We start from the raw sequence: 27,726 nt of genomic DNA, 5'->3' as shown, positions 1-27,726 counted from the left end.
CGCCTCCTGATTGGTCGCGCGGGCAGCGCCCCCTGGCGGAACCGGGCTCTGATTGGAGGGAAGTTCGCAGCCTGAGACTGGGACTGTGGAGAAAGTGAGTCGGCCTCGGGCGGGGGCGGGAGGCGGGGCCGCGCCAAGACTGACCCGCTGGACAGACTGGCCGCCTGGAGCGCGACTCCACGCCGGACACGATGCGGCTGCCTGGCCCCAGCGGCCGCCGCCCCCTCCTGCTGGTGCTGCTGCTGTCTCTGCTTGCAGCCGCCGCCTCCGCCGCCCACGCCGCCGGCCCCAGCCCCAGCCAGGCCGTCGAGGTTGCGGTAATCCCGGGCCGCCCGGCCGGGTAAGCCCCGCTGCGGCCCCCTCGTCCTTGTGCCGCCTCTACCCAATAAGTCTGGAGGTCTAGGAAGACCAGGACTTTCGGATTTAGGGGAATGTGAACCCACTGCTTCGTGATAAGGATGAAGAACCAGAGCTCTTGAATTTATTAGGGCCCTCTATTTTGTAGGGGTTAGAATCCGAAGTGTACTGAGATTTTGAGGGGAGGGATTCCCCTCCCGTGTGGTAGAGACGGATATGGCTCCAGGGAATTCTAGAGTTTATTTGGAGAAGGGTCCCAGTTTATATGGGGATGGGGCTTTTGAGTTCTCCTAAGATGATAGATGGGTGGGGCCGAGCTGGGATGGGGTCCCCCAAACTAACTGGGTGCTTAAGGAGGAAGAGTATGGGAGGTTATCAGGGCACTTTAAGGGGGAGTTGACATGTCCTGGTTTTCTGGGGGGCGGGGAGGCCTGAACTAATTAAGAGACCTTTTCCTAATGAATGAGGAAGACGTGGAGTTTTGGGTTGATGGTGGAGGGGCTTGTGGAAATTTGTGCGGAGATGGGGGGCCCTCAGATTTCATGAGGGTTGGGGGGTGCTTTAGTTTCCTAGAATTAGCGGATTCCAGGCTTGAATGGGGTACCAGTGATTTCGCGGCAAGAAATCCAGAATTTCCTATAGATTTAGGGGGTTATAGCCACTCTTCCTGTCTACGGGTGACGAGATCGAAGGAAACAGTCTGCCCAGTACCCCCCCCACCCCCACCCCCGCCCTGCGGCGCAGCGCTCCGTTACAAAGGCCCCGGGCTCAGCTCCCGCCTCCGTCTCTGCGAATGCGTTTAGTAACCCGAGCCGCGCCGGGGGCGGGGCTGGGAAGGGGTTAACCCGGAGAAAAGGCGGGAGGGATGACTGCAGGATCGGGGGTTCGGAAGGCTCCCACCCGGGCGGCCTCCTCCCCTACTGGGCCCCACACATCTAAAAAGAGTCCATACGCCCGACGTCCCCTTCGCAGCATCCCCCTGCTGCCCCTCTCTCCAGGCCGGCGCGCGCGGCCTCGTCCCTCGTCCCCCTTAGCCTGGGTATAATGGATTTGTCTGGGGGGCCCCTTGGTTGCGACGCACTTGCGCCCAAGCTGAGGGCTCCGCCAGCCAGAATCTGAGACCCTCCCGGCGCGGAGATTCCTCCAAGAACGACTCCTTCCTCCTGGTCAGGCGGGAAACTGAGACCCATAGACCAGGAGACTCTGGCTGCAGGACACACAACGTGGAAGGGCAGGAAGGGGCTAGAACTCAGGCCTCGGGATTCCCAGTACTGGGCTGTGGCTCCTGTATCCCCCTCCACCTCTGCACCCTGCTGGACCCATAGTCAAAGGAGGACCTCCCTCCCCAGCCGTTGAGGCCTGTGGAGTGGCGCCATCTGCCGGCCAATCGCGGGATGACGGCTGAGTCCAGGACAGGGAAGTGCGGGGAGGGCGGGGTTCTAGATTCCCAGATCGGGCTTGGAAGTGCGCTTAGAAATCCTCTTTAAGTCTTACTCTTCTTTTTTTAAAATAATTTTAAAAAGACTTTTAAATGTCTTTTCCAATAATACCTTACCTCAAACACTTCAGAAGAAAAATAAACGTGAGGTTGCTGTGACCTTTATCCCTGGAGAGCCTAAACCAGTTTGCCTCCTATTGTACAGATGGGGAAACTGAGGCATCGAGCACAGTGCCTCAGATTGGTCACACATCAGTCTCGAGCACCCTCAAGCCTCATCTTGGCTTTCCCTCCCCTATCCCTCATTGCCTTCCTTTGGGGAGTTCTACAGTGCTAGGGGCCTGAGTGACTTCCATCCCTCTATCTATAGTGTTGCTGCTTGTCGCTGCTGCCCAGGCCGATCGCCCAGGAGGAGCCGCTGCTTCAGAGGTGGGTTCTTGTAGGCGAGGTATAGGTAGGAGGGGACAGGTGGTAGGAGCAGAGGAGCTGGGGGCTCCCTTCCTCACCCCTCATCCCAGCTGCAGAGCTGGATGAAAGAGGAACTCAGTTGCCTCCTTTTCCACTTAGTCCCTGGCTGTCTCTGAAGCCTCCTGCAGGGTCCAGAGCTGCCGGCCCGAAAAGTGTGCAGGTCCTCAGTGGTGCCTGACTCCAGTGCCCCCAGAGCTGTCAAGCCCCAGCCTCAGCGTGAGGAAGAAACAGGTGTCCCTTAACTGGCAGCCACTGACGTGAGTGTGCAACCCGCCCCTTCTAGGTGCTCCCAACTATGCCACCATTTCTGGCACATCTTTCTCTCTGCTCCCTGGGTCTCCTCTCCCTTGCTCTCTCTTTCTATCAACTTGTGTCTCTGTTTCTCCTTTTCTCGCCAGTCGCTGTCTCTGGGTCTTTCAGTTTCTGTCTCTCTGTCTCTGTCTCCATGTTCCTCTCTCTGTATTTGTTATTTCCGGCTGTCTCTTTCTCCCATAGTTACCTGTCTCTTTGCCTCTGTGTCTCTCTTCTCTCTCTCCCTTCCTCATCTCTGTTTCTCCCACTGACTTTGTTTCTTCCAAGCCTCCAACGAACGCTCCAGGCCTGGTCCCCATAAAGAGATGGGGGGAGGGTCGCAGAACCTCCACTGGGAGACCTCCTGGTGTGGGAGGTCTCTTCCAGTCGCGGGGAGGTGGGGGGGTCAGCCAAACCGCGGTGACAGCTCCTTCTCTGCCCCATCCCACCCAGGCTGCAGGAAGCCCGAGCTCTGCTGAGACGACGGCGGCCCCGCGGGCCGGGGGCCCGGGCATTGCTGAGAAGGAGGCCCCCACAGCGAGCCCCTGCCGGCCAGTCCCGGGGTAAGAACATCGCCCTTCCTCCGCCGGGGGGCGGGGGGTTCCGGGCCAGATAAAGCCGTCTGGTTCCCACGGTCCAGCCGCCGCCTAGCCGCCCCCCATTGTAGCTCAGCACCCCTCCCCAGGACGCAGCCCCCTCTAGGGACCCCGGCGTCCGGCAGCGGGAGGTGAGTCCGGGACAGGACCAGACGCTGGCCAGAGGCGCTGACCCGCGGGGGTGGGGCCGGGAAGCCAAGCGTCCGGGCTCCCCACCGCCGGCCGAAGAGGGGGGCGCTGTCCCGGCAGAGAAAGCGGCCGAACTTGCCCAGACAACAAAAGCGATTGTGCGGGTTGGCGCCTGCCTGGTTACCGAATGCCCAAAACTGCGGGGCGGCTAGGGGCCAAAGGCCTCCCACTACTTTCCCGACCGTCCTCCTGCCTTCCCGCTCCGGCTCTCGGCCCCGGGGCTAGCACACCCCCTAGTCTCAACCACCCTCAGAAGTCCCCCTCCTGCTGTGGCCTTCAGCCCAGATGTGTCCCCTCCTCCCTAAAGTCTTCCAGATGTGGGCCTCCGGCCAGATGTGAAGACCCCCGCCCACAGTTTCAGTCCACCGTTTCCCCTAATCCATTCTGACTTCTACCAGGTGTGAGGGTTCTGGTTAGATGTGACTGCGTCCTCGAATGTGCCCCTCCAGCGTTCTGCCCACCATCTAAACCCCCAATTCCTTCATGTGCCCAGGTGCACCGACCCTTCTCTCCCCCAGATGTGCCACCTGGCTGCCCAGATGTGCCATGACAGCCGCCTACCCAGATGAAGCTCCTTTCTCTGTGACTAAGACAGAGACAGCCTTTAGCCTCCTCCCCAAATGCGGCCCCCACTACTCTTTCCTCTTTATGAATTCAGCCCTGTCTGGGGGGGAAACGGACCCGCCCCCACCTGTTCCCTTCCCCGTCGCTCCCGTGCGGGCCCCATTCACTTGTTGGTGCGAGGCGGGGGCAGAGGGGGCGCCCCCCTCCCCCCTGCGAGTCTAGCGCCCAGACTGCGCGCCTCTGGCTGCGCGCCCGGCCCCACGCGCCCCCGCGCGGCCGCCGGGGAGGGAGTGGTGGGGAGGGGGGGCCTGAGCGGGGGCGCGGCCGCCCTCCCCCGCGGGCGGGCGGGCGCGGCCGGGCCCCTCGGGCGGGCTGGGGCGGCGGCGCGGCGGAGCGCGGCGCTGCAGCCATGGCGGGCGGCGCGCGGCTGCTCTGGGTGTCGCTATTGGTGCTGCTGGCGCTGCTCCGGCCGCAGCCCGGGCTGGGTCGGCCCCGAGAGCGCCTCCGCGTGCGCTTCACCCCGGCCGTGTGCGGCCTGAGCTGCGTCCATGGGCCCACCGGCCCCCGCTGCACCCCGACCTGCGCGCCCCGCAACGCCACCAGCGTGGACAGCGGCGCGCCCGGCGGGGCGGCCCCGGGGGGCCCCGGCTTCCGCGCCTGTGAGTGCGGGGTGGTGGTCCCGAGGGAGGGCTTCTCCGGGTGGAGGAGGATTCCCGGGGATGGGGGAGACAGTCCCCAGGGCGCGGGAGTCCAGATTCCTTACGCAGTAGTGCCGGGGAATCCCTGGTTTATTTAAGGAAGAGAGCCTCAAATTCCTGGCTTTTGGGGTTGGGTCCTGAGGGTCTTGATTTCGCAAGCAATGAGGGTTCTCAGGGACCTGTGATGTCCCATATGAGGGGATTGGGGGCTGACTGCTGTGCCTTTGAGTCAAAGTGGGGAATACCAGAATTGAGGGTCTTGGGGTCTTGGGGGAAAGGGGTCCGAATTCTGTGACTGTGAGTAAGGGGTCCCCAGAGTCCAAGGGAGAAATCCAGGGCCATGGGGGGTTTTCCACTTTCTGCTTCTTTGGGTGGGACGGATTAGGAAAGTCTAGGATGGGAGTGCCTGTGAGGAGGGGGATTGGGGTGTGGAAAGTTGATCCTGAGAGCTGAGAGGGAAAGAGTTCGTAGAAGGAGGGTATCTGCAGGACCCTGAGTTGCAAGGGTCGCACGTGGAAGAGCAATCCAGGCAGGAGGCCTAGGGGAAAAGGCGCCCCCTGGGGGCAGAGGGGACAGAAGGAGTGTGCGCACCAGGCTCCCCTAGAGATGGAGAGCCCTTGGTGGGGGGGTGGGCCACCTGTTGGCCCCAGGGTATGGTGGTGGGTGGGCTCTCAGGGTCTGGGCCTACCTGCCCCCAGCCCCAGAGGCCCTCTGGAGTGGGGAGTGGGGGCCCCTGGCGCCGGAAAACTCGCCCAGCCTGGCTCCCAGCCAACCCAGCCCTGGCCGGCGTGAGCTCATCTCCCGCCTGAGCCCCCGCCCGCTGCCACTCCCTCTCTCCTCCCCTTCCTCCCTCCTTCCTTCACTCCCTCCCGGCCCAGCCTCAACGGGCCTGTGCCAGGAGCCTTGCCCAGGCGGGTGCCAAGCCCCTGGAGGCACAAGGAGGGGTCTGTGAAGGAGGCTGACCTTGGGAGGACCTGGATGTCCTCAGCCCCTCAGCCCTCCAAGGGTGTGGGACATGGAGTTGCCTGTGCCCGTCTAGCGGCCCGCCCTGGGTGTGGAGGCCCTCAGGGTGCTGGCGGGGGGGGGGGGGGGGGGGGCCTACATTCAGGATGAGAGAAGACAGACAAGTGTCTTTGGAGGTTAGGAAATGCCCCCAGACTTAACTGGATTACCACCCGCAACGCCCCAACAGAGACCCTTCCTATTTTGGAATCTTGATTCCTAGTTAAGCCTCTCCTAGGCCTGCCACTTAATTAAGGACCCCTATTAGAGCACCCTGGAGTCCTGGCCTGACTCCTCTAACTAGGGGAGCCCAGAGTCTCTGCCCTCACGCCCTAAGCCCCTCTGCACCGCTATCAACAGACTCCAGAGACCAGCCCCTCCAGTGAAATTCCCTCACATTCTTCTGATGTAATCTCCCCAGACTGTGCCCCTCACCAGAGAACTCTGGTTTTGTCCCTCAGCCATTCCTCCCCACATCCAGGGGAAACCCCGGATTACAGATTCTATACAGTGATAACTCAGCTCCCTAGTCAAATTCTCTTCCCACAAAAGGTTCCTATTTTCTTCTATTTCCAAATGATCCCCTATTCCTGTCTATCCAAGTCCTTCCCTTCCAGCTGACTCCCTCCCCAGGAACTTCTGATCCGTCTATCTTCAGAGAAACCCAGAGTTGGTCTTGATCAGTGATCCTCCCAAGAGGACTACAGATACTGTGTTTCCCCCAAGCAGCCATTAATCAAAAAGACTTGGGTACCTAATCCCTTAGCTGAGAGGGGAGGGGGCATTCCACAGTATCTTACAGTCTTCCCAGACAATTGAGACTCTCTTGGGCTGGGGACTCCCAAGAATCCCACTTCTCCATCTAAACCTTGTTCTCAGCACCCTCAAATTGGCCATTCCCTAGAAGACACTAGAGTCCTGTTTTTAGGTAACTCTCCCCAAAAGGACTTAAGGGATTCCTTCTGTTGAAGGGTGCCACCGTTTCCTCTGGGGTAGGCTCCCTTTCTGTTCCAGAAACCTCCAGTGGTCTTTGAACCCCAGAGTGCTGCCTTCTAACTGATCTCCTCCCAGGAGTGCAGTCTCTTTACCCTTATAAATTGAGGGGGCTCCCTCTATGCTTTCCTGTCTCCAGTGTGTGGCTCAGAATCCCAGACACGCCTTCCTGGACGGCCCCGGCCGCCTGCCCCCTTCCTGCCCTCCGCACAGCTGTCTCCAGCTGTTCTCGGCAGCCCCTGGGGAGAAAGGGAGGGGGTGCCCTCGCAAGATACGTCCGGCCTTCTTTGGCTCAGCGGGCCCGGGGCTCCCCAAGGGTCCGGAATGAGGAGCCGCCGCCCTGCCCCCGCCGCTCCCCTCTTTGTTTACCCCGCCGCACAGCTGGTAGTGCCCCGCCCAGAGGTGGCCTGAGGCCCAGCGAGGGCGCGCCTAGGGGAGAGCAGGCGCGTTCCCGCTGGCCCCCGCCCCGGGGCTACTGGAGGCGGGAAGTCAGAGCTAGAACTGGAGAGCCGGAGCCAAGGGGAGGTGGGAGGAGACAAAGCGTGGGGGGCGGGGGGTGGCTAGGACGTCCAGATAGCCGGGAGGTGGGGTGAGAGGAGCGTGAGCGAGTGAGCCAGGGCAAATTAACTTGAGGAAAGGAAGGTGGGTGGGGCTAAAGGCAGCAGGTTAGACGCCTTGACAGGCGGGGTTTACAATCCCTCGGGTAGAAGAAGGTGATGTGGGCAGGGTGCGTAGAAGGGGAGGGGGGGGAAACCGCACAGCCTGTGGGCGGAGCTTGAACGTAGTGGATTCTGCCGGACGGGGTGTGAGCGTGCCTAGAATGGTAAGGAGACGGAGGTGCGAGCAAGGGATAGTGCCAGGGAGTGGCAAAATGTGGGTTTGGTCAATGGAAGTGACCAGCGTTGGGTCTGAGGGGCTGAACGGTAAAAGATGGGCGGTGCTAAATGCGAAGGCAAGAGCTAGGGTGGGCGGGGCTGAGCCTACGGGCGGGTACAACGCTGTCTGGGCGGGGCTGGTACGCCGTGGACTCGGCCAGAAAGTGGGGCTCGAGAGGGAGGGCGGGGTGAAATGAAAGTGAAAAAGGAGCTGGAGGGCGTGGCGAGTGGACCCAGTGGGCGGAGCTATACCTTCCAGGGCTGTACGACTGGACCCAGCCAATGCAAGTGGCCAGGGTTAAGGGGGAGATGACTCAAGACAGCTCATGGCGGAACGACTTTGAACTGAGTGATACCTTTGAGGATGTAGTTGCAACGTTAGGGACTGAGCTCGTTTGAGTGCGCTCGTCCCAGGGGCGATGCAAGGAGGGTTGCCGGCCCTGAGTGTCCTCGCTCTCCCCCTAGTCCTGTGTCCCTTGATCTGTCACAACGGAGGTGTGTGCGTGAAGCCTGACCGCTGCCTCTGTCCCCCGGACTTCGCTGGCAAGTTCTGCCAGTTGCACTCATCGGGCGCCCGACCCCCGGCCCCGGCCATGCCAGGCTTCACCCGCTCTGTGTACACCATGCCACTGGCCAACCACCGTGACGATGAGCATGGTGAGGAAAGTGCGGCCGGAGTCCCCTCCGCCCCCTCTGTCCACCACCTTGCCGTTCCTTTGACTCCCATCTTTCCTACCTTCTCTTAAGTACCCTTCTCCAGCGCGCCCCATTCCTACTCCCACTTTGCCCCCCACCCCGTGCCTCTCTCCAGGCGTGGCGTCTATGGTGAGCGTCCACGTGGAGCACCCGCAGGAGGCGTCGGTGGTGGTGCACCAGGTGGAGCGTGTGTCCGGCCCTTGGGAGGAGTCGGACGCCGAGGCAGTGGCGCGGGCGGAGGCGGCGGCTCGGGCGGAGGCGGCAGCGCCCTACACGGTGCTGGCACAGAGCGCGCCGCGCGAGGACGGCTACTCGGACGCCTCGGGCTTCGGTTACTGCTTTCGGGAGCTGCGCGGAGGCGAAGTGAGAGGAGGCCGGTGGGGAGGGGCCCGGAGCGTGCCACCGCGCGGGGGCGCGCTCACCCTACACTTCCCCACAGTGTGCGTCCCCGCTGCCCGGGCTCCGGACGCAGGAAGTCTGCTGCAGAGGGGCCGGCTTGGCCTGGGGCGTTCACGACTGTCAGTCGTGCTCGGAGCTCCTGGGTAAGTCCCAGGATGTCCCCGAGGTGCTCGGAGCTGGGGAGGAGTGAGAACCCCGCTGCTTCCTGTTCTCTGCCCATAGATATACCCTTACACAAATTCTAGCCATGCCTACCCGTTGTGGGGATCATTTCCAGTCTAGACCTACCCATACCGTCTGGGACCACCCACCCCACTTTCTGACTTTGGCTACCCTGTTCTCACTCGGCCTTTGTGCCACAGGCCTACCCATGCAGATCGCCAACCTAAGGCTGACCTTGCACTCAAACCACACCCAACACCTTTTAGTTCCTCCCACCCCATTTTCGTCCCCGCCCACTCCATCTCACTCCGCGCGCCCCGGCCCAACTCTCTCCTCTCTCTACAGGTAACTCCGACCAAGTGGGCGTCCCAGATGGACCGTGTCCAACTGGCTTTGAAAGGGTTAATGGGTCCTGCGAAGGTGAGCTGGGGCAGGCGTGGGAGGAGCTTGGGACGAGGCTGGCTGGGAGCTTGCCCCTGACGCCACTGGAACCACCCCTTCCCTCGCAGATGTGGATGAGTGCGAGACTGGCGGGCGCTGCCAGCACGGGGAGTGTGCGAACACGCATGGCGGATACACCTGCGTGTGCCCCGACGGCTTTCTGCTTGACTCGTCCCGCAGCAGCTGCATCTGTGAGTCACTGGGGCCTGAAGCTGGTCCCATGTCCAGCCTACCCTCATGCCAGAGGGTATGCCAGAGGGTATCCCTGGGTCTATCCCAGATCCCTGGGTCTAATTCCCTTAGACCACACTCCCCCCAGATGCTCCCAGACCCCAGGTTCACCCAGTCACTCCTAGATCCCCCTCAGAACGTCTCATCTCTGACTCTCATTCACCCTCAGACTCCCTGAACCTTCTTCAGCTCCTCTAAGAACCCCTCAAACCTTTTGGATTAGGATCCCCAGACTTTCATCAGCTCCTCTCAAGCCCCCAAATTTCCTCCTCTCTCTCTCGACCACCAGACCTTCTTCAGATCCTGAGATCCTTCCCAGATTCTCTCACTCACCCCTCAGACTCTCCTCAAGCCCCAAACCATTTTCAGACCTCCCAGACCCCTCAGCTCTTCCTCAGACTCTCTCAGAGCTTTCCCAAATGCCCCTCACACCCACCGAACCCTCCCTGGGACCATTCCTCTACCTCCCAGATCCCCTAGTCCCACTACACTCCCAACCCCGCCCTGAAGAATTTCCTCCCCCACCCCCAGCCCAACACGTGATCTCAGAGGCCAAGGGGCCCTGCTTCCGCGTGCTCCGCGACGGCGGCTGCTCGCTGCCCATTCTACGCAACATCACCAAACAGATCTGCTGCTGCAGCCGCGTAGGCAAAGCCTGGGGCCGGGGTTGCCAGCTCTGCCCACCCTTTGGCTCAGGTGAGCGCCTCCTGCCCGCCTTTCTCTAGACTTGACATAAACAGCCCCCATTCTAGGCTCCGCCCCCAGCGCCTCCAACCGGGTTGGGCCCTAGCCTTGGCCGCGCACCCGGCATCTGAGACAGCCTATCTTCAGACTGGACTCCACCCTGGCTTGCACATGACCTTGAAGTTAGGCTGTGTCTGCCGAGCGTCACCCCCAGCCTCGACTTCCCCTAGCCCTTGAGATAGGCTGCCTACCCAACCTTGTTCCCAGGCTCTGGCCACCTCCCCAGCTTCTGAGACACTGCCTTCAACCTAGGTTCCGCCTTGGGCCCCGCCCCAGACACGCCCCTCCCGGAGACACCTCCCAGGCAATCTTGCTTCTTCATAAAACCAGACCCCACAATGGACCTGACTGTTTCCTGGCCTTCAACCTCCCTGTAGACACCAAACCAGACCCTGCCCTCAACTCCGGTCCCTGCCATCATCCCAAAGAGGGAAAAGCATCCTTGGTCCCACCTTTAGCCTCTGAGATGTCCCATTCTTTGGCCACTGGGGCCTGAAGCTGGTCCCATGTCCACCCTACCCTCATGCCAGAACATCCCTGGGTCTAATTCCCTTAGACTACACTCCCCCTAGATGCTCTCAGACCCCAGGTCCCCCCAGCCACTCTTAGACCCCATTTCAGCATACAACGCAAACCCCTAACACACTCCCAGGCTAAGCCCTACCCACGGCCAAGGCCAGACCCTAGCCGCCCCCCTTTTCTCTCTCCTTCACCCCGCTTCCCTCTCATTCTCCCCTACTCTCTTGCCCTCTCTCTGCCCATCTTCTTCCCTTTCCTGTGTCCAGAGGGTTTTCGGGAGATCTGCCCAGCTGGCCCTGGCTATCATTACTCGGCCTCTGACCTCCGCTACAACACCAGACCCCTGGGCCAGGAACCACCCCGAGTGTCCCTCAGCCAGCCCCGTGCCCCATCCTCCACCTCCCGGCCACGCACAGGTGAGCTGGTTTCTGGAGGAGGGAGTGTTGTCTCCAAGGGGAGATGAGTGGGGACACCCAAACCCAGGTCTCCACTGTTGACAGCCCTTCTTTACCAGGCTTTCTGCCCACTCATCGCCCAGAACCCCGGCCTGAGCCACGGCTAGAACCGAGGCCAGAGCCCCGTCCGGGCCCTGAGCTTCCCCTGCCCAGCATCCCTGCCTGGACTGGTCCGGAGATCCCTGAATCAGGTGCGGTAGAGGGAATCAGCGGCATTGATGGTGGTATTACAGGCAGGAGGTCGGGGTGGGGGGTGGGGGGCTCCAAAGTGAAGATTCTACAATAGAACAGATAAGGATGTGACACCCAGAGAAGTTAAGGAATGGGTGGGGAAAGATAAAGGTTTGAAGGGTGGGGTGGTGGTTACATCAGGAGCTGGAGTCAGGCAAGCCTGGGTGCAAGTTCTCTGTCAATTGGGAAGGTCAATTTAACCTCCCTGAGGCTCAGTTTCTTCATCTATAAAATGCGGATCATTGTGAGGATTCAGCAAGCTGCCTCTGAAGTATCTGGCACATAGTAAGTGCTCAGTTAACGTGAGACAAATAATTATTTTTCACGGAGGACACTAAGAACATATCTCAGGCAGAAGACTGGGTATGGGAGGATTCAGGCAGAGGATCTGATGAGAATGTCCCATGATAAAGGAGAGCGACATCAGAGGGGGAAGACTGGGCTTGAGGAGGGACATCCGGGAGGATGTTTTAGGCAGAGGATCTGAGGGAACTGTACTGGGATGAAAGGGACAGAAGATTGATAGATGGGGGAACCCTGGCTCACTGGACCCCCGCAGGTCCCTCTGCAGGCGAGTGTCAACGTAATCCCCAGGTCTGCGGCCCGGGACGCTGCATTCCCCGGCCCAGTGGCTACACCTGCGCGTGCGACTCCGGTTTCCGGCTCAGCCCGCAGGGCATGCGCTGCATTGGTGAGCCAGGCCGAGGGGGAGGACGGAGGCGGGGCGGGCGGCTCTACCCTGTCACCTCCTGACCAGACCCCTCCGTACCCTCAGACGTGGACGAATGTCGCCGCATTCCCACGCCTTGTGCTCCCGGGCGCTGCGAAAACACGCCAGGCAGCTTCCGTTGCGTGTGCGGGCCGGGCTTCCGAGCTGGCCCGCGGGGTGCGGAGTGTCTGGGTGAGAAATCCAGGCCCCACCCCAGCTGGGGTCTCGCTCCAGCTCTCCCTCTGGAGCAGTTCCCGCCCTCGCACTCTTCCCCACGTCCCTTCAGCCCAACTACTGCCTTGGCCTGGCCCCTGGCCCCGTCTCCAAACCAGCTCCCGCTCTCACTTCGGCCCCGCCACTGCCTCTTTCCGGCCCAGCCGGCCCTTCCCGTCGGGGCCGGTCCCTGCCGTACTACTGTCCCGCCCCTCTCCTTGACTGGGTCCCGGCCCCGCCCCTCCCTTGGCCCCGCCCCTTCAATATTCCAGACTAGCTCCTGCCCTCTCCAAGGCCCCTCCCCTGTCCCACAACTGCTGCAACCTATCTACTCACCATGACTCCCGATTTCCACCCTGCCACACCAGTGCCCCGTCCCCGAACCACCCCTTCCCTCGCTCCTGCCTCCCCTTTGTTCGGTCCCCAAAGCTGTTCTTCCCGCCCTTGCCCTCCCCAGGCCCTGCCCTCCCCAAATTGCCCCCCTCACGGTCCTCCTCTCTGCCTCTGCCCAAGCTGGGTCCCCAACTCTTGTCCTGTCCTCCCCGCTGAAGCTCCGCCTCAGCCTTAAACCGAGCCCCTCCGAGCCCCTCTACCGCCCCTGGTTCCTGCCTCGGCCTGGCCCTGGCCGAAGCTTGACTCCGCCCCTGCCTTCGCCGCCTCCCCGCCGCCCCAGGCCTTCTGGGGGAGGCGAGGAGGCGGAGTGTCTGCCTCAGTCCCAGCCACGCGGTTTGTGCCCGCAGACGTGGACGAGTGCCACCGCGTGCCGCCACCCTGTGACCGTGGGCGCTGCGAGAACACGCCAGGCAGCTTCCTGTGCGTGTGCCCCGCTGGGTACCAGGCTGCGCCCCACGGAGCCAGCTGCCAGGGTGAGGGATTGGGCATGTAGGGGGAAGGGTAGAGCGGCAGTGGTGAGGGATGGAGATACCGAGCAATGAGGCAGAGGGAGGCTGATTGATGGGAGAAAGAGGCCAGGCTCTGAGAACCAGACATGCAGCCTGTTGGGGATGGAGAGGCCAAGTGTTGGAAAACAGAAAGGCTGAGTCATGGAGGATGGAGAAGCAGAGGGATGGGGGATGGAGACGTCATTAATGGGGAAAGGGGTAGAGTTATGGAGGACAGAGTTTAAGGAGGCCCACTGATATGGACTAGAAAGACAGAGTTCTAGGAAGCAGACAAGCAGCTTAACAGGGACTGAGGAAGTAGAGGGATGGAGGATAGAGTTAGAATGATGACGGATAAGGTGGCAGAATGATGGAGGGTGGAAGGTCAGAGCGATGGAGGTCAGGGAGGTAGAATAGAGCATGGGGGCGGGCAGAAGGGGCCTAGAGGAGGTATGACCTGGTCCCTTGCTCTGAGCAGATGTGGATGAATGCATCCAGAGCCCAGGCCTGTGTGGCCGAGGGCTCTGTGAGAACCTGCCCGGCTCTTTCCACTGTGTGTGCCCGGCTGGCTTCCGGGGCTCAGCGTGTGAAGAGGATGTGGACGAGTGCGCCCAGGAGCCACCACCCTGTGGGCCAGGCCGTTGTGACAACACAGCAGGCTCCTTTCACTGTGCCTGCCCTGCTGGCTTCCGCTCCCATGGGCCGGGGGCCCCCTGCCAAGGTGAGGGTGCTGAGCCCAAAGCCACTTCACCTCCATCTGCTGTAGGGACTGGAGACAGGTTTGGGAGACAGAGAGGCAGAGTGATGAGGCTCAGTGAAGGAGGACAGGGACAGAGGCCTGGGGGTATTGAGGGGCTGGGGAGGGGCTGGCTCCAGCTTCTTCTCCCCTTTCTCCACATATGAGGGTGCTCTCCATTCCTCCTCGTTTTCTGGATGATATCCTCGTGCTTGTGGGAACCCTGAGGCAGGGACAGCTCTGAATCAGGGAAGGCAACATGCAGGAGGTGGTGCCTTAGCCGCATCCTGGCAGCTGGAGAGACCATTAATGGGGAAACAATGAAAGGGTCTGTCCTTCTGGGAGGAGGGAGCAGCCTGAACGAAGTCCAGGACGCTTCCTCCAGAGTAGAATGTTGGGGTGGGTGGTGATGGCAATGGGTCCAGGCCCCTTCCTCAGCCCCGCTGGTCTCCTGTGGCCCAGATGTGGATGAGTGCGCCCGTAGCCCCCCGCCCTGCACCTATGGCCGCTGTGAGAACACAGAAGGCAGCTTCCAGTGCGTCTGCCCCACGGGCTTCCAACCCAGTGCTACCGGCTCTGAGTGCGAGGGTGAGGCCGGGGAGGGAGGGAGGAGCGTGGAGGGGTGAGGGGGGCGTTGGGCCACTCCTCCAAAGCCACCCTCTCCTCTGCTCCCCAGATGTGGATGAGTGTGAGAAGCACCTGGCATGTCCTGGGCAGGAGTGTGTGAACTCACCTGGCTCCTTCCAGTGCAGGGCCTGTCCTGCTGGCCACCACCTGCACCATGGCCGATGTACTGGTGAGATCAGGCCCTGGGTGTGACCTTGAACCTGCATCATGCCTCCTGACCCAGATCATGACCCCTGACCTGGCCTACAACCTTCTAACCTGGATCTCAATCCCCTTACCTGGACCACAACCCCCAGAGCCTGACTGCAATTCTTGACCTAGACTATGAACCCCTGATCAGACTGCAGTTCCTGATTTGGGGACCACGACCCTTGGCCCTGAGTGTGACTTCTGACTCTGTGACCAATGAACCCTCAACTTGACTGTGACATTTGACCTAAACATAACTACTGACCACAACCCTGACTACAACCCGTGACTCTGTGTGATGCTTGATGCTGCCTCTTCCACTGCCCCCGCCCCTTCTCAGAGTACCTTCCCCGGGGCCTGATTGTGTTCACCATCCTGGACCCTGACCCCTGACTAGAGACTCTGGCCACTGACTCACCAGAATGCCATCTAATTATCCTGGTTTATAATACCTGACCCCCTTACCCTAATTAATGTCTGACCCCTGTCTCAGCCCAGAGTCCCTTCACCTGACCCCAGGATCCTGGCACAGGGAGTTCCCAGAAACCCAGACTCAAGGACCCCCAACCCCAGTCTCCCCTACCCACTTCTGCCATGGAGCCTTCACCTCATATCCAACCCCAAACACTTCCCATCACCTTCTTCAGACCCCTCTCCCCCAAGGGGATCCATCAGTGTGTTCCTAGACAGAACCCCTTCTGAAATGCCCATTCCCACAGATGTGGATGAATGCCGTTCGGGCGCCTCCTGCGGCCCCCATGGCCACTGCACTAACACTGAAGGCTCCTTCCGCTGCACCTGCGCGCCAGGCTACCGGGCACCACCTGGTCGGCCCGGGCCCTGCGCAGGTGGGCTTGGCGGGGAAAAGGTTGGACAGCCTGGGAGCGGGACTTGGCTTCCTTGGGTAAAGCCTGGTGGGGAGGTGGGAGCTGGACTAAGGGACTGCAGGTGGAATTTAGAAACCGGCCATCGGGGTGTGGCTTGGGGGACAGGGTTGCTCCTTTGTAGGCAGGGCTTGGGTCTCGGGGGGCGGGTCTGGTAACCCCGCAGCCCTATCTCTGGGTACCCTAGACGTGAACGAGTGCCTGGAGGGCGACTTTTGCTTCCCCAACGGCGAGTGCCTCAACACCGACGGCTCCTTTGCCTGTACTTGTGCTCCCGGTTACCGGCCCGGACCTCGCGGAGCCTCTTGCCTCGGTCCGTACCCAGGCTGGGCCTGGATCGGGAATGGGTGGAGAAAGGGAGGGGCGGAGTAGGGAGACAAAAGGGGAAAGGGCGGAGTCTGGATAAGTTGGGCAGTGAATGGAAAGGATGGAGCCAAACCCGTCGGAGAGGTGGGGCTTGCAGGAAAGGGAGGAGCCTAAGGCAGGTGGAGAAGGCGTTAAGGTCTTGGAGCTGGAGGGGCGGGGAAAGGGCGGTGGAGGGGCGTGGCTTGGAATGTTACGCAAAGAAGGAGATTCGCCTGTGGTTTCCGACACTGTCCCGCAGACGTGGACGAATGCAGCGAGGAGGACCTCTGCCAGAGCGGCATCTGTACCAACACCGACGGCTCTTTCGAGTGCGTCTGTCCTCCAGGACACCGCGCTGGCCCAGACCTCGCCTCCTGCCTCGGTGAGAGGCCTCGCCTCTGCCTGGTCCCTCTCGCCTCTGCCTCCTGCTCTCCCCCATTTGTCTCCCCCCTCTGCCTCTCCTCTGCTGCTTTCTCCCTTCCCCTTTCCTGCGACTCCCGCCTCCCTCTTCTGACTCTCCCCTCCTTGACTCCTCCACCTTTTTTCCTTTGCCTCCCTGCCTCTCCCATCTGACTGCCCTGCCTCCCCTCCTCAGACGTGGACGAATGTCGGGAGCGGGGCCCGGCCTTGTGCGGGTCCCAGCGTTGTGAGAATTCCCCCGGCTCCTACCGCTGTGTCCGCGACTGCGACCCTGGCTACCACGCAGGCCCTGAGGGCACCTGTGACGGTGAGACCACTGCCCCACCCCCACGAAGAGTGGCAGAAGCCGGCTCCAAGCCTCACGGACTTGGGGGGAGGGGAGGGAAAGGACTCCCAACCAATGTACTTAAGTCTCTCCTAATCGTGGTGGAAACAAGCCACCAGCGTGTCTTTATATTTTTTTGTAGAGGGGAGGCAGGAGGATAGGGGAAGACACTCCTGTCAGGAAACAGGCCAAGCCTCGCTTCCAGAAGCAGTCCGGATTTGGGGGCGTGGGGGGGGGATGGTGTGTGGGTCAGCATTTTGTGGAACAGATGAAATGACTGCGGACTGCCTTGGGCTCTTGGGTTGCCAGACCCCCGATTCGTGGAAATCTAGTTTCATGGGACCTCATTCATTAATTCCACAAGAATTCCTTAAGCACCTACTGTGTGCAACACTGGCAGTAGAACAGGCAATGAGTAAAACAGAATCCCTGTCCTCATGGAGTTGACGTTCTAGGGGGAGAGACAGACAAGAAATATGTAAATATGACCTCGATTCATGCAGCAAACAGTTTGGGGGCACCTACTGTGTATCAGGCACTGTTCTACACCCTGGGGATACGATGAGGAGCAAGACAGGCCCAAATCCCTGCCGACGTGGAGTTTGCATTCTAGGGAGGTGACAGTCAGCATACCAATAACTACATGGATATAAGGAGTTTAAGAAGGAAAGTAAAGCAGGATAAATGGACAGAGATGACAGGGCAGTAGGGGTAGGGGTGCTAGGAGGGCTTGACCTAGACCCTTGAGTGAGCAAGGGAGGGAGCCATGCAGATAGCTGAGGGAAGAGTGTTCCTGACAGAGGGAACAGCAAGTGCAAAGGCCCTGAGGCGGGACCATGTTTAGGCTATTTGGAGAATAGTGACGAGAATGGTAACGAGGCCTTAAGAGGTATCAATGCTTGTTGATTTTTAGAAGCTCAGACTCCTAGAATACCAGATTCAGAGACTTCTCAGTCATGGGAACTGGAAGCAGCACCAGGAACCTGTGAATCCAGGCCTGTGACTCCCCTCTCCTTCCCCCATCCCCTCCCTACTCTTTGGCAGACGTGGATGAGTGCCAGGAATATGGCCCAGGGATTTGTGGAGCCCAGCGCTGTGAGAATACCCCTGGCTCCTACCGCTGCACACCGGCCTGTGACCCTGGCTACCAGCCCACGCCAGGGGGTGGATGCCAGGGTGGGTGTCCCTGGGGCAATGGGTGAGATGTGGAGGGGATAGAAGGTCCAGCAATGGCCTGACTGTCTGGTGGTTGCAGATGTGGACGAATGCCGGAACCGGTCCTTCTGCGGGGCCCATGCCATGTGCCAGAACCTGCCTGGCTCCTTCCAGTGCCTCTGTGACCAGGGCTACGAGGGGGCGCGGGACGGGCGTCACTGCGTGGGTACGGGGCTCCAGGGGGTGGGTGGGGCCAGAGGGTGGGGAAGAGGTTGTCAGGCCCTGCTTCTCTCCATAGATCTGAATGCATGTAAACTTTAAGGGTACGGAATTTAGACCTTGAAATATAAGATCATCTTCATGTCACTCAGGAACCCCTATTTATCCAGATTTTATTTGGGGCATGCTTTAAAAATGCATGCATAAAGTAGTAAAAGCGCACTAATTTTTTTTTTTTGGCCACACTGCGCGGCATATGGGATCTTAGTTCCCAACCAGGGATCAAACCCGCGCCCCCTGCGGTGGAAGCGCAGAGTCTTAACCTCTGGACTGCCGGGGAAGTTCCAAAACTGCACTAATCTTAAGTGTACATAAACATCCTTTATTTTTTCCCCAACATTTTACGAGGAATCTTTTTTTTTTTTTTTTTTTGCCATGCCCCGCAACTTGTGGGATCTTAGTTCCCAACCAGGGACTGAACCTGGGCCACGGCAGTGAAAGCGCTGTGGAAATCCCACCGACCGCCAGGGAAATTCCAAGGAAATTTTCTAAACATACAGAAAGTTAAAAGGCCTGTAGAATGAAACATCAGCATACCCATGATCTATATTCTATTATTATCATTTGGTTATGCTTGTTTCCTCACACATCTTTCCATTAATCCACAAAATTTTTTGGATAGAATTTTAAAATTAAATGGCAAGCTTCGATATACTTCCCCCTAAATTCTTCTGTGCATAATGCATGTCATTCACCAGAGTTCAGTTTGTGTTTACAGATATTTTTATTTGAGGTTCAATTTACATACAGTGCAATGCATGAGTCTTAATTACACATTCACTTAGTTTTGACAAATGCAAACACAACAGGCTTCATTTGTTTAAAGGGCATTAAACTGAAGTCCTGGGAAATATTTGAACTTCAGGCGTACGTGGATCCAGGAACTGTAACAAGGCTAGCTGTTCTCCCAGCTCTGCTATCCTCTAATGCATTTATTTCCAGGCAGATTCTCTTTTCACAATGACAAAAGTGGCCCTAGCACCTCTGGTTGACATCCTTAGCTTGACATCCCTGGCTACAGAGGGAGGGTCTTTCTCCATATTTCTAGAACGAGCCCCAGGACTGGCTTTGATTGGCCCAGCTTGGTCACTGCCTGTCTCTGAATCAGAGAAATGCAGCAATCTGCTTGGCCTGCTCAAAACATAGGTTGGAGGAGCAGAGGGCTCCCAAGGGAAATTCAGGGTTTGTCACCAAAAGATAAGCAGATGATGGGATCTGGGCCATTAAAATACTCACACTCAAAGCCCAGACTTTTAGACTTATGGAATTCCAGAAGTTCACAACCATTGACTCCCTCTTCCCTGTTGTCTCCTGTTCACAGATGTGAATGAATGTGAAACGCTACAGGGTGTGTGTGGAGCTGCCCTGTGTGAGAATGTGGAAGGCTCCTTCCTCTGTGTCTGCCCCAACAGCCCTGAGGAGTTTGACCCCATGACTGGACGCTGTGTTTCCCCTCGGACGTCTGCTGGTGAGACTGAGATCAATGTCTACGTAACTGATGGCTGCCGGCCCCGCAGAAAAATAATGGGATCTAACCATTCCTGATGTGGACAGCTGCCGTCAGTTAGAGGCTGTTGTCTTAAACAACAAAAGCCTTCAGAACACATGAGTTAACCTGGGTGTGGGACTCAGTGTCAGGAGAAGTAGATCCTGGTTCTGACTTTACCAGATTCCTTCATTCAACAGACGTTCACTGAGTTTAGGCCCTTTTCTGGGCCCTGAGGACACAGTAGTGACCAGGAGAGACCACCCTGTCTTCAAGGGCCTCCCAATCCAGTGGGGGCAGATGGCAATATAACCTGATGGTATCAACCCAGAGGAATCGGGACTGGGATGGACGAGGCACAGGCCAGAGCAAACAAGCCTATGATGGGAAAGGCTAGGGCGTGGTGGGAATCCAGAGGAGGTGCCTCCCCAGCCTTGAAGGAGAGTTAGGGAGGGCTTCCTGTAGGAGGGGATGTCTGAACTGAGAGTAGTAGGATGAGTAGAAATAAGCCAAGCGAAGTGGATGAGGGAGGACATTCTGGGCAGAGGATACAGCAAGGGCAAAGGCCTGGCAAGGCAAGAGAGGACCTGACATGTTTGAGGGACTGAAATAAGTTCAGGGTGACATGCTCTACATAGCAAGGGAAGGGGTGGGGAGAAGTGAGGCTGCAGAAGGAGTCAGGCGCCAGACCACACTGACTTATTACCGTGGTCAGGAGGTTGGACTTTTCTTGAGGGCACTCTGGCACCATGGAAAGGTTTTGAGCGGGAGAGGGGTATGATCAGATTTTGGAACTTCCTCTGGCTGCCATGTGAAGGTGGATTGGAGTGGGGCTGGGACCTGAGCAGAGAGGACAGGGCTGGACCAAGGCAAGGGCCATGGGAGGGGAGGAGAGGGCAGGTGGGAGAGGGGCTCAAGAGGCCAAAGTGGATGGGCTGTGGGGCTGCCTGGGTCAGGGAGAGGTGTCCAGGCCTAGGTCTAGATTTGGGTATGAAGATTCTGAGACCAGATTGGGACACGTTGGATGTGAGGCCCCAGGGAGGCCTCCAGGAGGCCAGGGAAATCCCCTCTTCTCCTACCTGAACTGCAGCTTGGATGATGGGCTGGACGCTTGGGAGAGTGAGATGGGGCGGCAAGAGGTACAGAAATTAGAGGAGGTGAGAATGGGAGAGAGATGATGACAGATGCTGAGAGGTGTGGAGTCGGTTCTGCCACATGGGGGCCTCAGTTTCTCCATCCATAACATAGGGGCTGGAGGCTCAGCCCACACTGTCTCCTCAGGCACGTTCCCGGGCCCGCAGCCCCACGTACCCGCCAGCCCCAGTCTGCCAGCCAGGCTCCCACCACCCCCGTCCCGCCGGCCCAGCCCACCTCGGCAGGGCCCTGTGGGCAGCGGGCGCCGGGAGTGCTACTTTGACACGGCAGCTCCGGATGCATGTGACAACATCCTGGCTCGGAACGTGACGTGGCAGGAGTGCTGCTGCACTGTGGGTGAGGGCTGGGGCAGCGGCTGCCGCATCCAGCAGTGCCCAAGCACCGAGACAGGTGGGCATGGGCTGCTGGGTGGACACAGGGCGGAGGGTTTGGGTAGCAATAGGTGGACGTGGGACTGGGACAAAGGGACACATTTGGACAAGGGACTGAGGTGCTGGTATTGCACGGGCAAGAGTGAGCTGCCAGCCAGGTGGGCGCGAGTCTGAGAGGTGGATACAAATAGGCACAGGGGCTGTAGACTTGGGCAGTGAAGGGTGGGCACTGAGGCAAGTGGGCACAGGCAGGCCCAAGGCAGGGGCTGGGGCACGGGTGTCTGGGCTCAGCCTTGTCTCCGTGTACAGCTGAGTACCAGTCATTGTGCCCCCACGGCCGGGGCTACCTGGCACCCAGCGGAGACCCGAGCCTCCGGAGAGGTAAGGCCCGCCCACCCTCAGCCCCCAGGCCCAGCTCTGTCTCACCCTATCTCTGTTTTTTTAATCTCTGTCTCTCCCCCTCCCACCCTTATCTCCTGTATCTCTCCCTCTGGGTCTCTCTTGCCATCTGTCTTTCTCTTCCCTGATCATGCCCCGCAGCTACAACCCCCCATCCAGCCCACCCCACAACCTGGCCTGCCTCCCCCCACCCCCACCCCCGTCTCTCTTGATGGGGGGTGTGCCTCTGACCATCCTTCCCGCAGACGTGGACGAGTGCCAGCTCTTCCGAGACCAGGTGTGCAAGAGCGGCGTGTGCGTGAACACGGCCCCAGGCTACTCATGTTACTGCAGCAATGGCTACTACTATCATACCCAGCGCCTGGAGTGCATCGGTAGGAACCCCACCTCCACCGGCACTCACACCCCCGCCTGGGACTCTCCCCAACCCTTGGCCACTCCAGCTCCTCTCTGGAATGTGGCCACCCCCAGCAGGAAGTCCTTCCTGGAGTCTAGACTCCATCTATCCCGCCGTCAATGCACCGGGGAAATGGGAAAAGGGAGAGGGCTGCTTCTTGATCACTTCCTCCATGCCTCCCTAGATAACGACGAGTGCGCGGACGAGGAGCCAGCCTGTGAGGGCGGCCGCTGCGTCAATACCATAGGCTCTTATCACTGCACGTGCGAGCCCCCACTTGTGCTGGACGGCTCGGGGCGCCGCTGCGTCTCCAACGAGAGCCAGAGCCTCGGTAACCCCTCCCCCGCCCCGCCCCGCCCCGCCCCGCCGGTTAGCCCCGCCCCGTCTCTCCCAAGCAGTCCAGCCCCTCATTACCCCTGCTCAGCCTCCCGCCCGCACCCGGGCCACGCCCCTTCACGCCCCATTTAGCTTCTGGTCTCGGTGTTTGACTCTCGGAACAAGAGGCCAGCGGGCCTGGTTAGAGGCGAAGGTTGTAGAGGAGCCTCCCTGCCACTTACTGGCCCTGTGTACACGTGCACGTTCCTTATCGCCTCTTGGACCCCAACTTCCTTTCTACACATTGGGTGGGTGGATTGGTAATAGCCCCTACTTTATAGGGTGGCTCTGAGGAATTTTATTTTTAAGAACAGAATGGGACCTGGTCTTACTAAGGGCTAAAAGTGTACTTTCTATTATTTCCCTGTGGGTCTCTGTCTCTTTGCACCCCTCTGTGGGTTCTGTCTTTAGGCCTTTCTCTGAATTTCTGACACTCTCTGCCTCTGTCTTTGCTTTTAGGTCTGTTTCTCTCTGCATCTTTGCTTTCCCGTGTTTCTTTGAGTCTCTGACTCTTTCGATGTGTTTGTGTTTATTTCTTTGGGTCCTCTCTCTCTTTTTGCCCACTGACCCAAAGTCTCTTCTCCTCCCAATTCCTTTTCCTACAACGTCCTCCCACATCCTGAGACTTTATTCAACAATGCTCAGAGAGGGAAAGCAACTGCCCTGGGGTCACAGAGCCCTGCAGCGGCCAGTCTTGGATAGAATCCTCCTCTCAGACCCTATCACCCTCCTATATGATAGCCTTGTGCCAGACCAAGCCCCGTACTCATCTGGAGCTACCTCAGAGGACTTCTGGGAGTCAGATCACACACAGCTTCTGAGACGGATTTAGTGACAGGCAGAGGATGGCTGGGCTGCTCCAGCAGGGAGGAGATTGAGCATTTGGGAGGGCTTGAGTGTCTTCCCACCTTGATGCATGCTGTCTCTGCCCTCAGACGACAATCTGGGAGTGTGCTGGCAGGAAGTGGGGGCTGACCTCGTGTGCAGTCGCCCTCGGCTGGATCGCCAGGCCACCTACACGGAGTGCTGCTGCCTCTATGGCGAGGCCTGGGGCATGGACTGTGCCCTCTGCCCAGCACAGGACTCAGGTACTGCCACCTGCCTGGGCCACACTCCAAGACTCTGCCCCTCAGGCTCCAAATCCAGGTCCTCAGACTCCTAGTCTTAGACCCCAAGGTCTCCCAAAACTTGGTCCCTCAGACCCCTATGTCCCAGTGCTTTCCTAAATCTTAGACCCCAAGTCATAACCCAAAGACCTCCAAGCCTCAACCACAGAAACTCCATGGCCTGACTCAGCAGGTCTCCTAGTTCCAGTCCCGAAAGCCCAAAAGGTCCTAAGGTCTGATCTCTCAGACCTTCAACTCCTGGTCTCTAGAAGCCCAAGACAGCCCATGAGACCCCTCCCCCAAATCCTGGACCTTTAGACCTCCAATACCAGTTGCTCAGATCCTGCCATCCTGGCTCACAGACTCTGGTCATAGCTCGCAAACCTCCCAAGTCCCAGTGGCTTGGATACCCACATCCAGGTGCCTAAGAAGCCAACACACAGCTCCAGAGATCTCCATGCCTTGGCTCTAAAAAGCCCCGAGTCTCCCAATTCTCAGCCCTTGGGAAACCAGTGCCAATCCTAGGCCCTTGCTCCTCTGACTTCCAGGTCCCATGGTTCAGATCCCCTCCCATGCATCCTGACCCGTCAGGCCCCTGGTACTTCCCAGTCCTGGTCCCTAAAACACCTCCATCCCATTTTTGTAGGCCCCTAGCCCCAGGTCTCATGGGCCCCCAAATTCCAGCACGTGGACCCTGATTTCTAGCTGCAGTCCTCAGTATTCCTGATCCCAGTGCCTTGGAGTCCCCGTCTCAGTCCTCAGACCTTCAATCCTGGCTCCAGAACCCCTGACCCCAAGCCTCCAATCCCAGTCTCCTCCTTTGAAGCCCTTCTAATGCTTCAGCCCACGGCCCTCCCCACCCTCTCCTTCGGGCTTCTCTTCCCCGAGGGGGGACGTGAATGATGGGTGCCGAGGAAGCAAGGGCTGATTGTTAGGCTTGGCTCCTGTTCGCAGATGACTTTGAGGCCCTGTGCAACGTGCTGCGCCCCCCCTCGTATGGACCCCCGCGGCCAGGTGGCTTTGGACTCCCCTACGAGTATGGCCCAGACCTAGGTTCACCTTACCAGGGCCTTCCGTACGGGCCTGAGTTGTACCTGCCACCCGTCCTACCCTATGACCCCTACCCACCGCCACCTGGGCCCTTCGCGCGCCGGGAGGCCCCCTACGGGACGCCACCCTTCGACATGCCCGACTTCGAGGACGATGGTGGCCCCTACGGTGAATCCGAGGCTCCTGCAGCTGCCGGCCCGGGCTCCCGCTGGCGCTATCGGTCGCGCGACACCCGTGGCTCCGTCCCAGAGCCTGAGGAGTCGCCTGAAGGTGGAAGCTATGCTGGTGAGTACTGCGGCCCGAGTGATGGGACAAAGATGAGAAGCCAGGTGTGCAGAGAGGTGGAGATGGGGCAGGGAGGAAAGGAGGGGGAGGAGGAGAGACAGAGACAGAAACAAAGAGAAGCCGCGGGAGAGACAGGCTCAGAGGGATGGGAAAACAGAGATATTGTCGGAGAGAGCGACAGAGAGCAGGGATGAAGAGGCATGGAGACATCCCTGTAGACCTACCCAGAAAGCGATGAGGACAGAAGGAAAGCTAGAGGGAGCAGAGTGACGTAAACATCCTGGCCTCACAGCGCCCCCCAGAGTCCTGGAGCGGGATGGGCAGTTTTAGAAGGGAACCCACCGAACCTGGGGCGCGGCCCCACCCGAACCCCGGAGTCTCCGCACTCTTCGCAGGCGCCCAGGCTGGGCCCTACGAAGGGCTGGAGGCGGAGGAGTGCGGGATCCTGGACGGCTGCGCCCACGGCCGATGTGTGCGTGTCCCCGAGGGCTTCACCTGCGACTGCTTCGACGGCTACCGCCTGGACATGACCCGCATGGCCTGCGTCGGTGAGGGGTGGGCCGGGGCCAGCATGGAGGTGGGGTACAAGAGAGGGTGGAAGCCTTTACTAGGGGTGGGTAATCAGGGACGTCAAGGAGACCGGCCAGCCCCGGTGGCGAGCAGAAAGTAATTTTTGCTCAGGGATGGGGCTTGCCTGAAGGACAAGCAGGGAGGAAAGTGGAGCCCGACCACAGCACTGGGGCTGAGCCTGAAGCAGGATGGAAGGATAGGATCCTGCAGGCGTGATTTCTAAGAACTCCCAGGGCTACCTTGGGCAGTTTGCTTCACCTCTTTGAAGAGCTTTCAGTCTTCCCATCGAATAGGAATTATGTCTGCCTAGTTTAGACAGTAGTAAAGCAGAGTGGTTACAATCAGGGACTCTGGGGGGAGTTGGATAGACCTCAGGCTCGGTCCAGCAGCTTGCTGTGTGACCCCGGACAGGTCACTGTCCCTTGCTCAGTTTTTCTTACCTGAAAAATGAGTATAGTCGTAGAACCCATTTCATAGAGTCGTGAACATCGATTTGCGATGACAGTGAGGCCTATGTGTAAAGCTCAGAGAAGAGAACTGAGTTCCTCAAAGTCTCACAGCCAAGAAATTGGCAGGGGGCTGGGCACTCGGGGTCTTTGTGAGCTGGTCTGTGAACCCCCTGGGAAGAGTGTGGGCTTTTTGTGTGACATGGGGTAAGGGGCTTCCCCACGCTAGGCCTCAGTTTGCACAGTACCTACCTCACAGGGTTATTGGGAGGGTAAAGTTAATACATGTAATATACTTAAAACAATGTCCGGCACAGAGTAAGCACTTATTGTTGTTGATATCATCATTAGTATTGTTTTTCTAACAAAAACAGTGTCCTAGGGGCTACCACACTCATCTCACAGAACACAAAGCTGAGGCACAGAGAGGTTAAGTTACCTGCCCAGGCTCACACAGCCAACAGGTGGTAGTGGCTGGATTCCACTCCAACAGGAGGCTCAGCATCCACACCCCTCTGCACCAGGAGCCTCAGGGGCCAGGGACGTGGGCTCCTGGGTCCCCAGCTCTGAACAGCGCTCCTGGTATGCGCCCCCCTCCTCAGACATCAACGAGTGTGACGAGGCCGAGGCCGCCGCCCAGCTCTGCGTCAACGCGCGCTGCGTCAACACGGATGGCTCGTTCCGCTGCATCTGCCGCCCAGGATTCGCACCCTCGCACGAGCCGCACCACTGCACGCCCGCCAGGCCCCGGGCCTGAGTCCCAGCAGCCCTGGACCGCCCACTCCGCGCCTGCGCACGCGGAGTCCTTGCTGCACACACCTTCCCTCCTGCTTTCGCGCATGCGCACAGGGATGCTGGACCCGGAGGAGAGGATGGTAGAGGGGACAGACGGGGAGGAAGAGTACCCTTCCTACAGACGCCGCGGGCCCGGGCTTAGCCCATGGTCCCCTTCTTATTCCCGCTCCTTTTTATAAAAATGTTCAATTAAAAAACACCTATTTTGTATCTTCTGTCTCTGTCTTCCTAATGTTTCTCAAACTCTGGCTCTAGAGTTTGTTCTTTGAGCTACTAAATTACATCCTCTCGCCGTCCCTACTTCTTCATTCCCGTGCCTCTGTCACTTGGTCTATCTCTGCCTCCCTTGGTCTTTGCTCTTCTCCTATGTCTGTTTCTTTGTCTCTGTCTTCTGTCTCTTGCCTTTCTGCTTGTTTTCTCTGCCTAATTCTCCGTGTCTTTGTCTTTTGATCTCTGTTGCTGTGTCTCTCTCTTTCCCTCTCCCTGTTTCATTCTCTCTCTGATCTCGAGAGAGGTCTTACCTCTGGATTTTTAATACTCCTGACCCTCTCCGTAGATCCTGTCTGTAGCCCCCACTTCCCCCTGTATGAGGCCCCAGGAAGGGGTGGGTTGGGGTAGCCTCAGCCCCTGCTCAGGGCGCTCCCTCTTTGCTCAGGGAACCCCAGATTTCCTCTGTTTCCCAAAGAAGTTTATTTATTTATTAGTGTTAATTATTTATTTGGTTGCATCGGGTCTTAGTTGAGGCAGGCGGGCTCCTTAGTTGCAGCTCGCTGGCTCCTTGGTTGTGGCATGCAAACTCTTAGCTGCAGCATGCATGTGGGATCTAGTTCCCTGACCAGGGATCGAACCTGGGCCCCCTGCATTGGGAGCGCAGAGTCTTAACCACTGCGCCACCGGGGAATTCCCCCCAAAGAAGTTTAGAGCTTTTCTGGTACAAGTGGGCCATGGGGAGGAGGTGGGAGCAGTAGTCACTGGAGGGGTGCATCCAAACCTGGGCCTCCAGCTGGGATTTGGCTGTGGCAGAGCAGGGAGTGGCAGTCCTGGTGGGTGGCCACAGAAGGCTGTGGAGGTGGGGATGAGCTGTGTGTGTGATGGTAAACAGCCCAGCATGGACCTCCTCCCCAGTGGCCGCTGCCTTCTTGCTGACCACGTGGGGAGTCCAAAGGTCTCCTCCTCCCC

The 27,726-nt window shown here is 59.0% G+C and overlaps 1 protein-coding gene across 2 annotated transcripts; it reads left to right on the top strand.

Annotated features, from left to right (window-relative positions):
• Nucleotides 1–191: 191 nt before the first annotated feature.
• LTBP4 (latent transforming growth factor beta binding protein 4) lies at nucleotides 192–26,509 on the top strand. Of its 2 annotated transcripts, XM_065898676.1 has the most exons (33): nucleotides 192–340; nucleotides 2,166–2,224; nucleotides 2,382–2,520; nucleotides 3,008–3,117; nucleotides 7,937–8,128; nucleotides 8,283–8,530; nucleotides 8,607–8,709; nucleotides 9,074–9,148; nucleotides 9,238–9,360; nucleotides 9,932–10,096; nucleotides 10,930–11,079; nucleotides 11,178–11,309; nucleotides 11,909–12,040; nucleotides 12,125–12,250; nucleotides 13,012–13,137; nucleotides 13,631–13,873; nucleotides 14,351–14,476; nucleotides 14,565–14,684; nucleotides 15,424–15,552; nucleotides 15,776–15,901; nucleotides 16,193–16,315; nucleotides 16,529–16,660; nucleotides 17,723–17,854; nucleotides 17,934–18,059; nucleotides 19,434–19,580; nucleotides 20,880–21,143; nucleotides 21,434–21,505; nucleotides 21,769–21,897; nucleotides 22,105–22,251; nucleotides 23,231–23,383; nucleotides 24,356–24,736; nucleotides 25,132–25,284; nucleotides 26,355–26,509. In XM_065898676.1, the coding sequence occupies exons 1-33, from the start codon at nucleotides 192–194 to the stop codon at nucleotides 26,507–26,509; spliced, it is 4,887 nt and encodes a 1,628-aa protein (XP_065754748.1). The 2 variants fall into 2 exon arrangements, with proteins under 2 accessions (XP_065754748.1, XP_065754749.1); XM_065898677.1 differs by lacking the exons at nucleotides 192–340; nucleotides 2,166–2,224; nucleotides 2,382–2,520; nucleotides 3,008–3,117 and adding an exon at nucleotides 4,313–4,562.
• Nucleotides 26,510–27,726: the final 1,217 nt, after the last annotated feature.

Source organism: Phocoena phocoena, chromosome 20 (assembly GCF_963924675.1).
Source record: "Phocoena phocoena chromosome 20, mPhoPho1.1, whole genome shotgun sequence".
Taxonomy (NCBI): Eukaryota; Metazoa; Chordata; class Mammalia; order Artiodactyla; family Phocoenidae; genus Phocoena; species Phocoena phocoena.
This window is presented reverse-complemented; position numbering and strand designations above follow the sequence as displayed.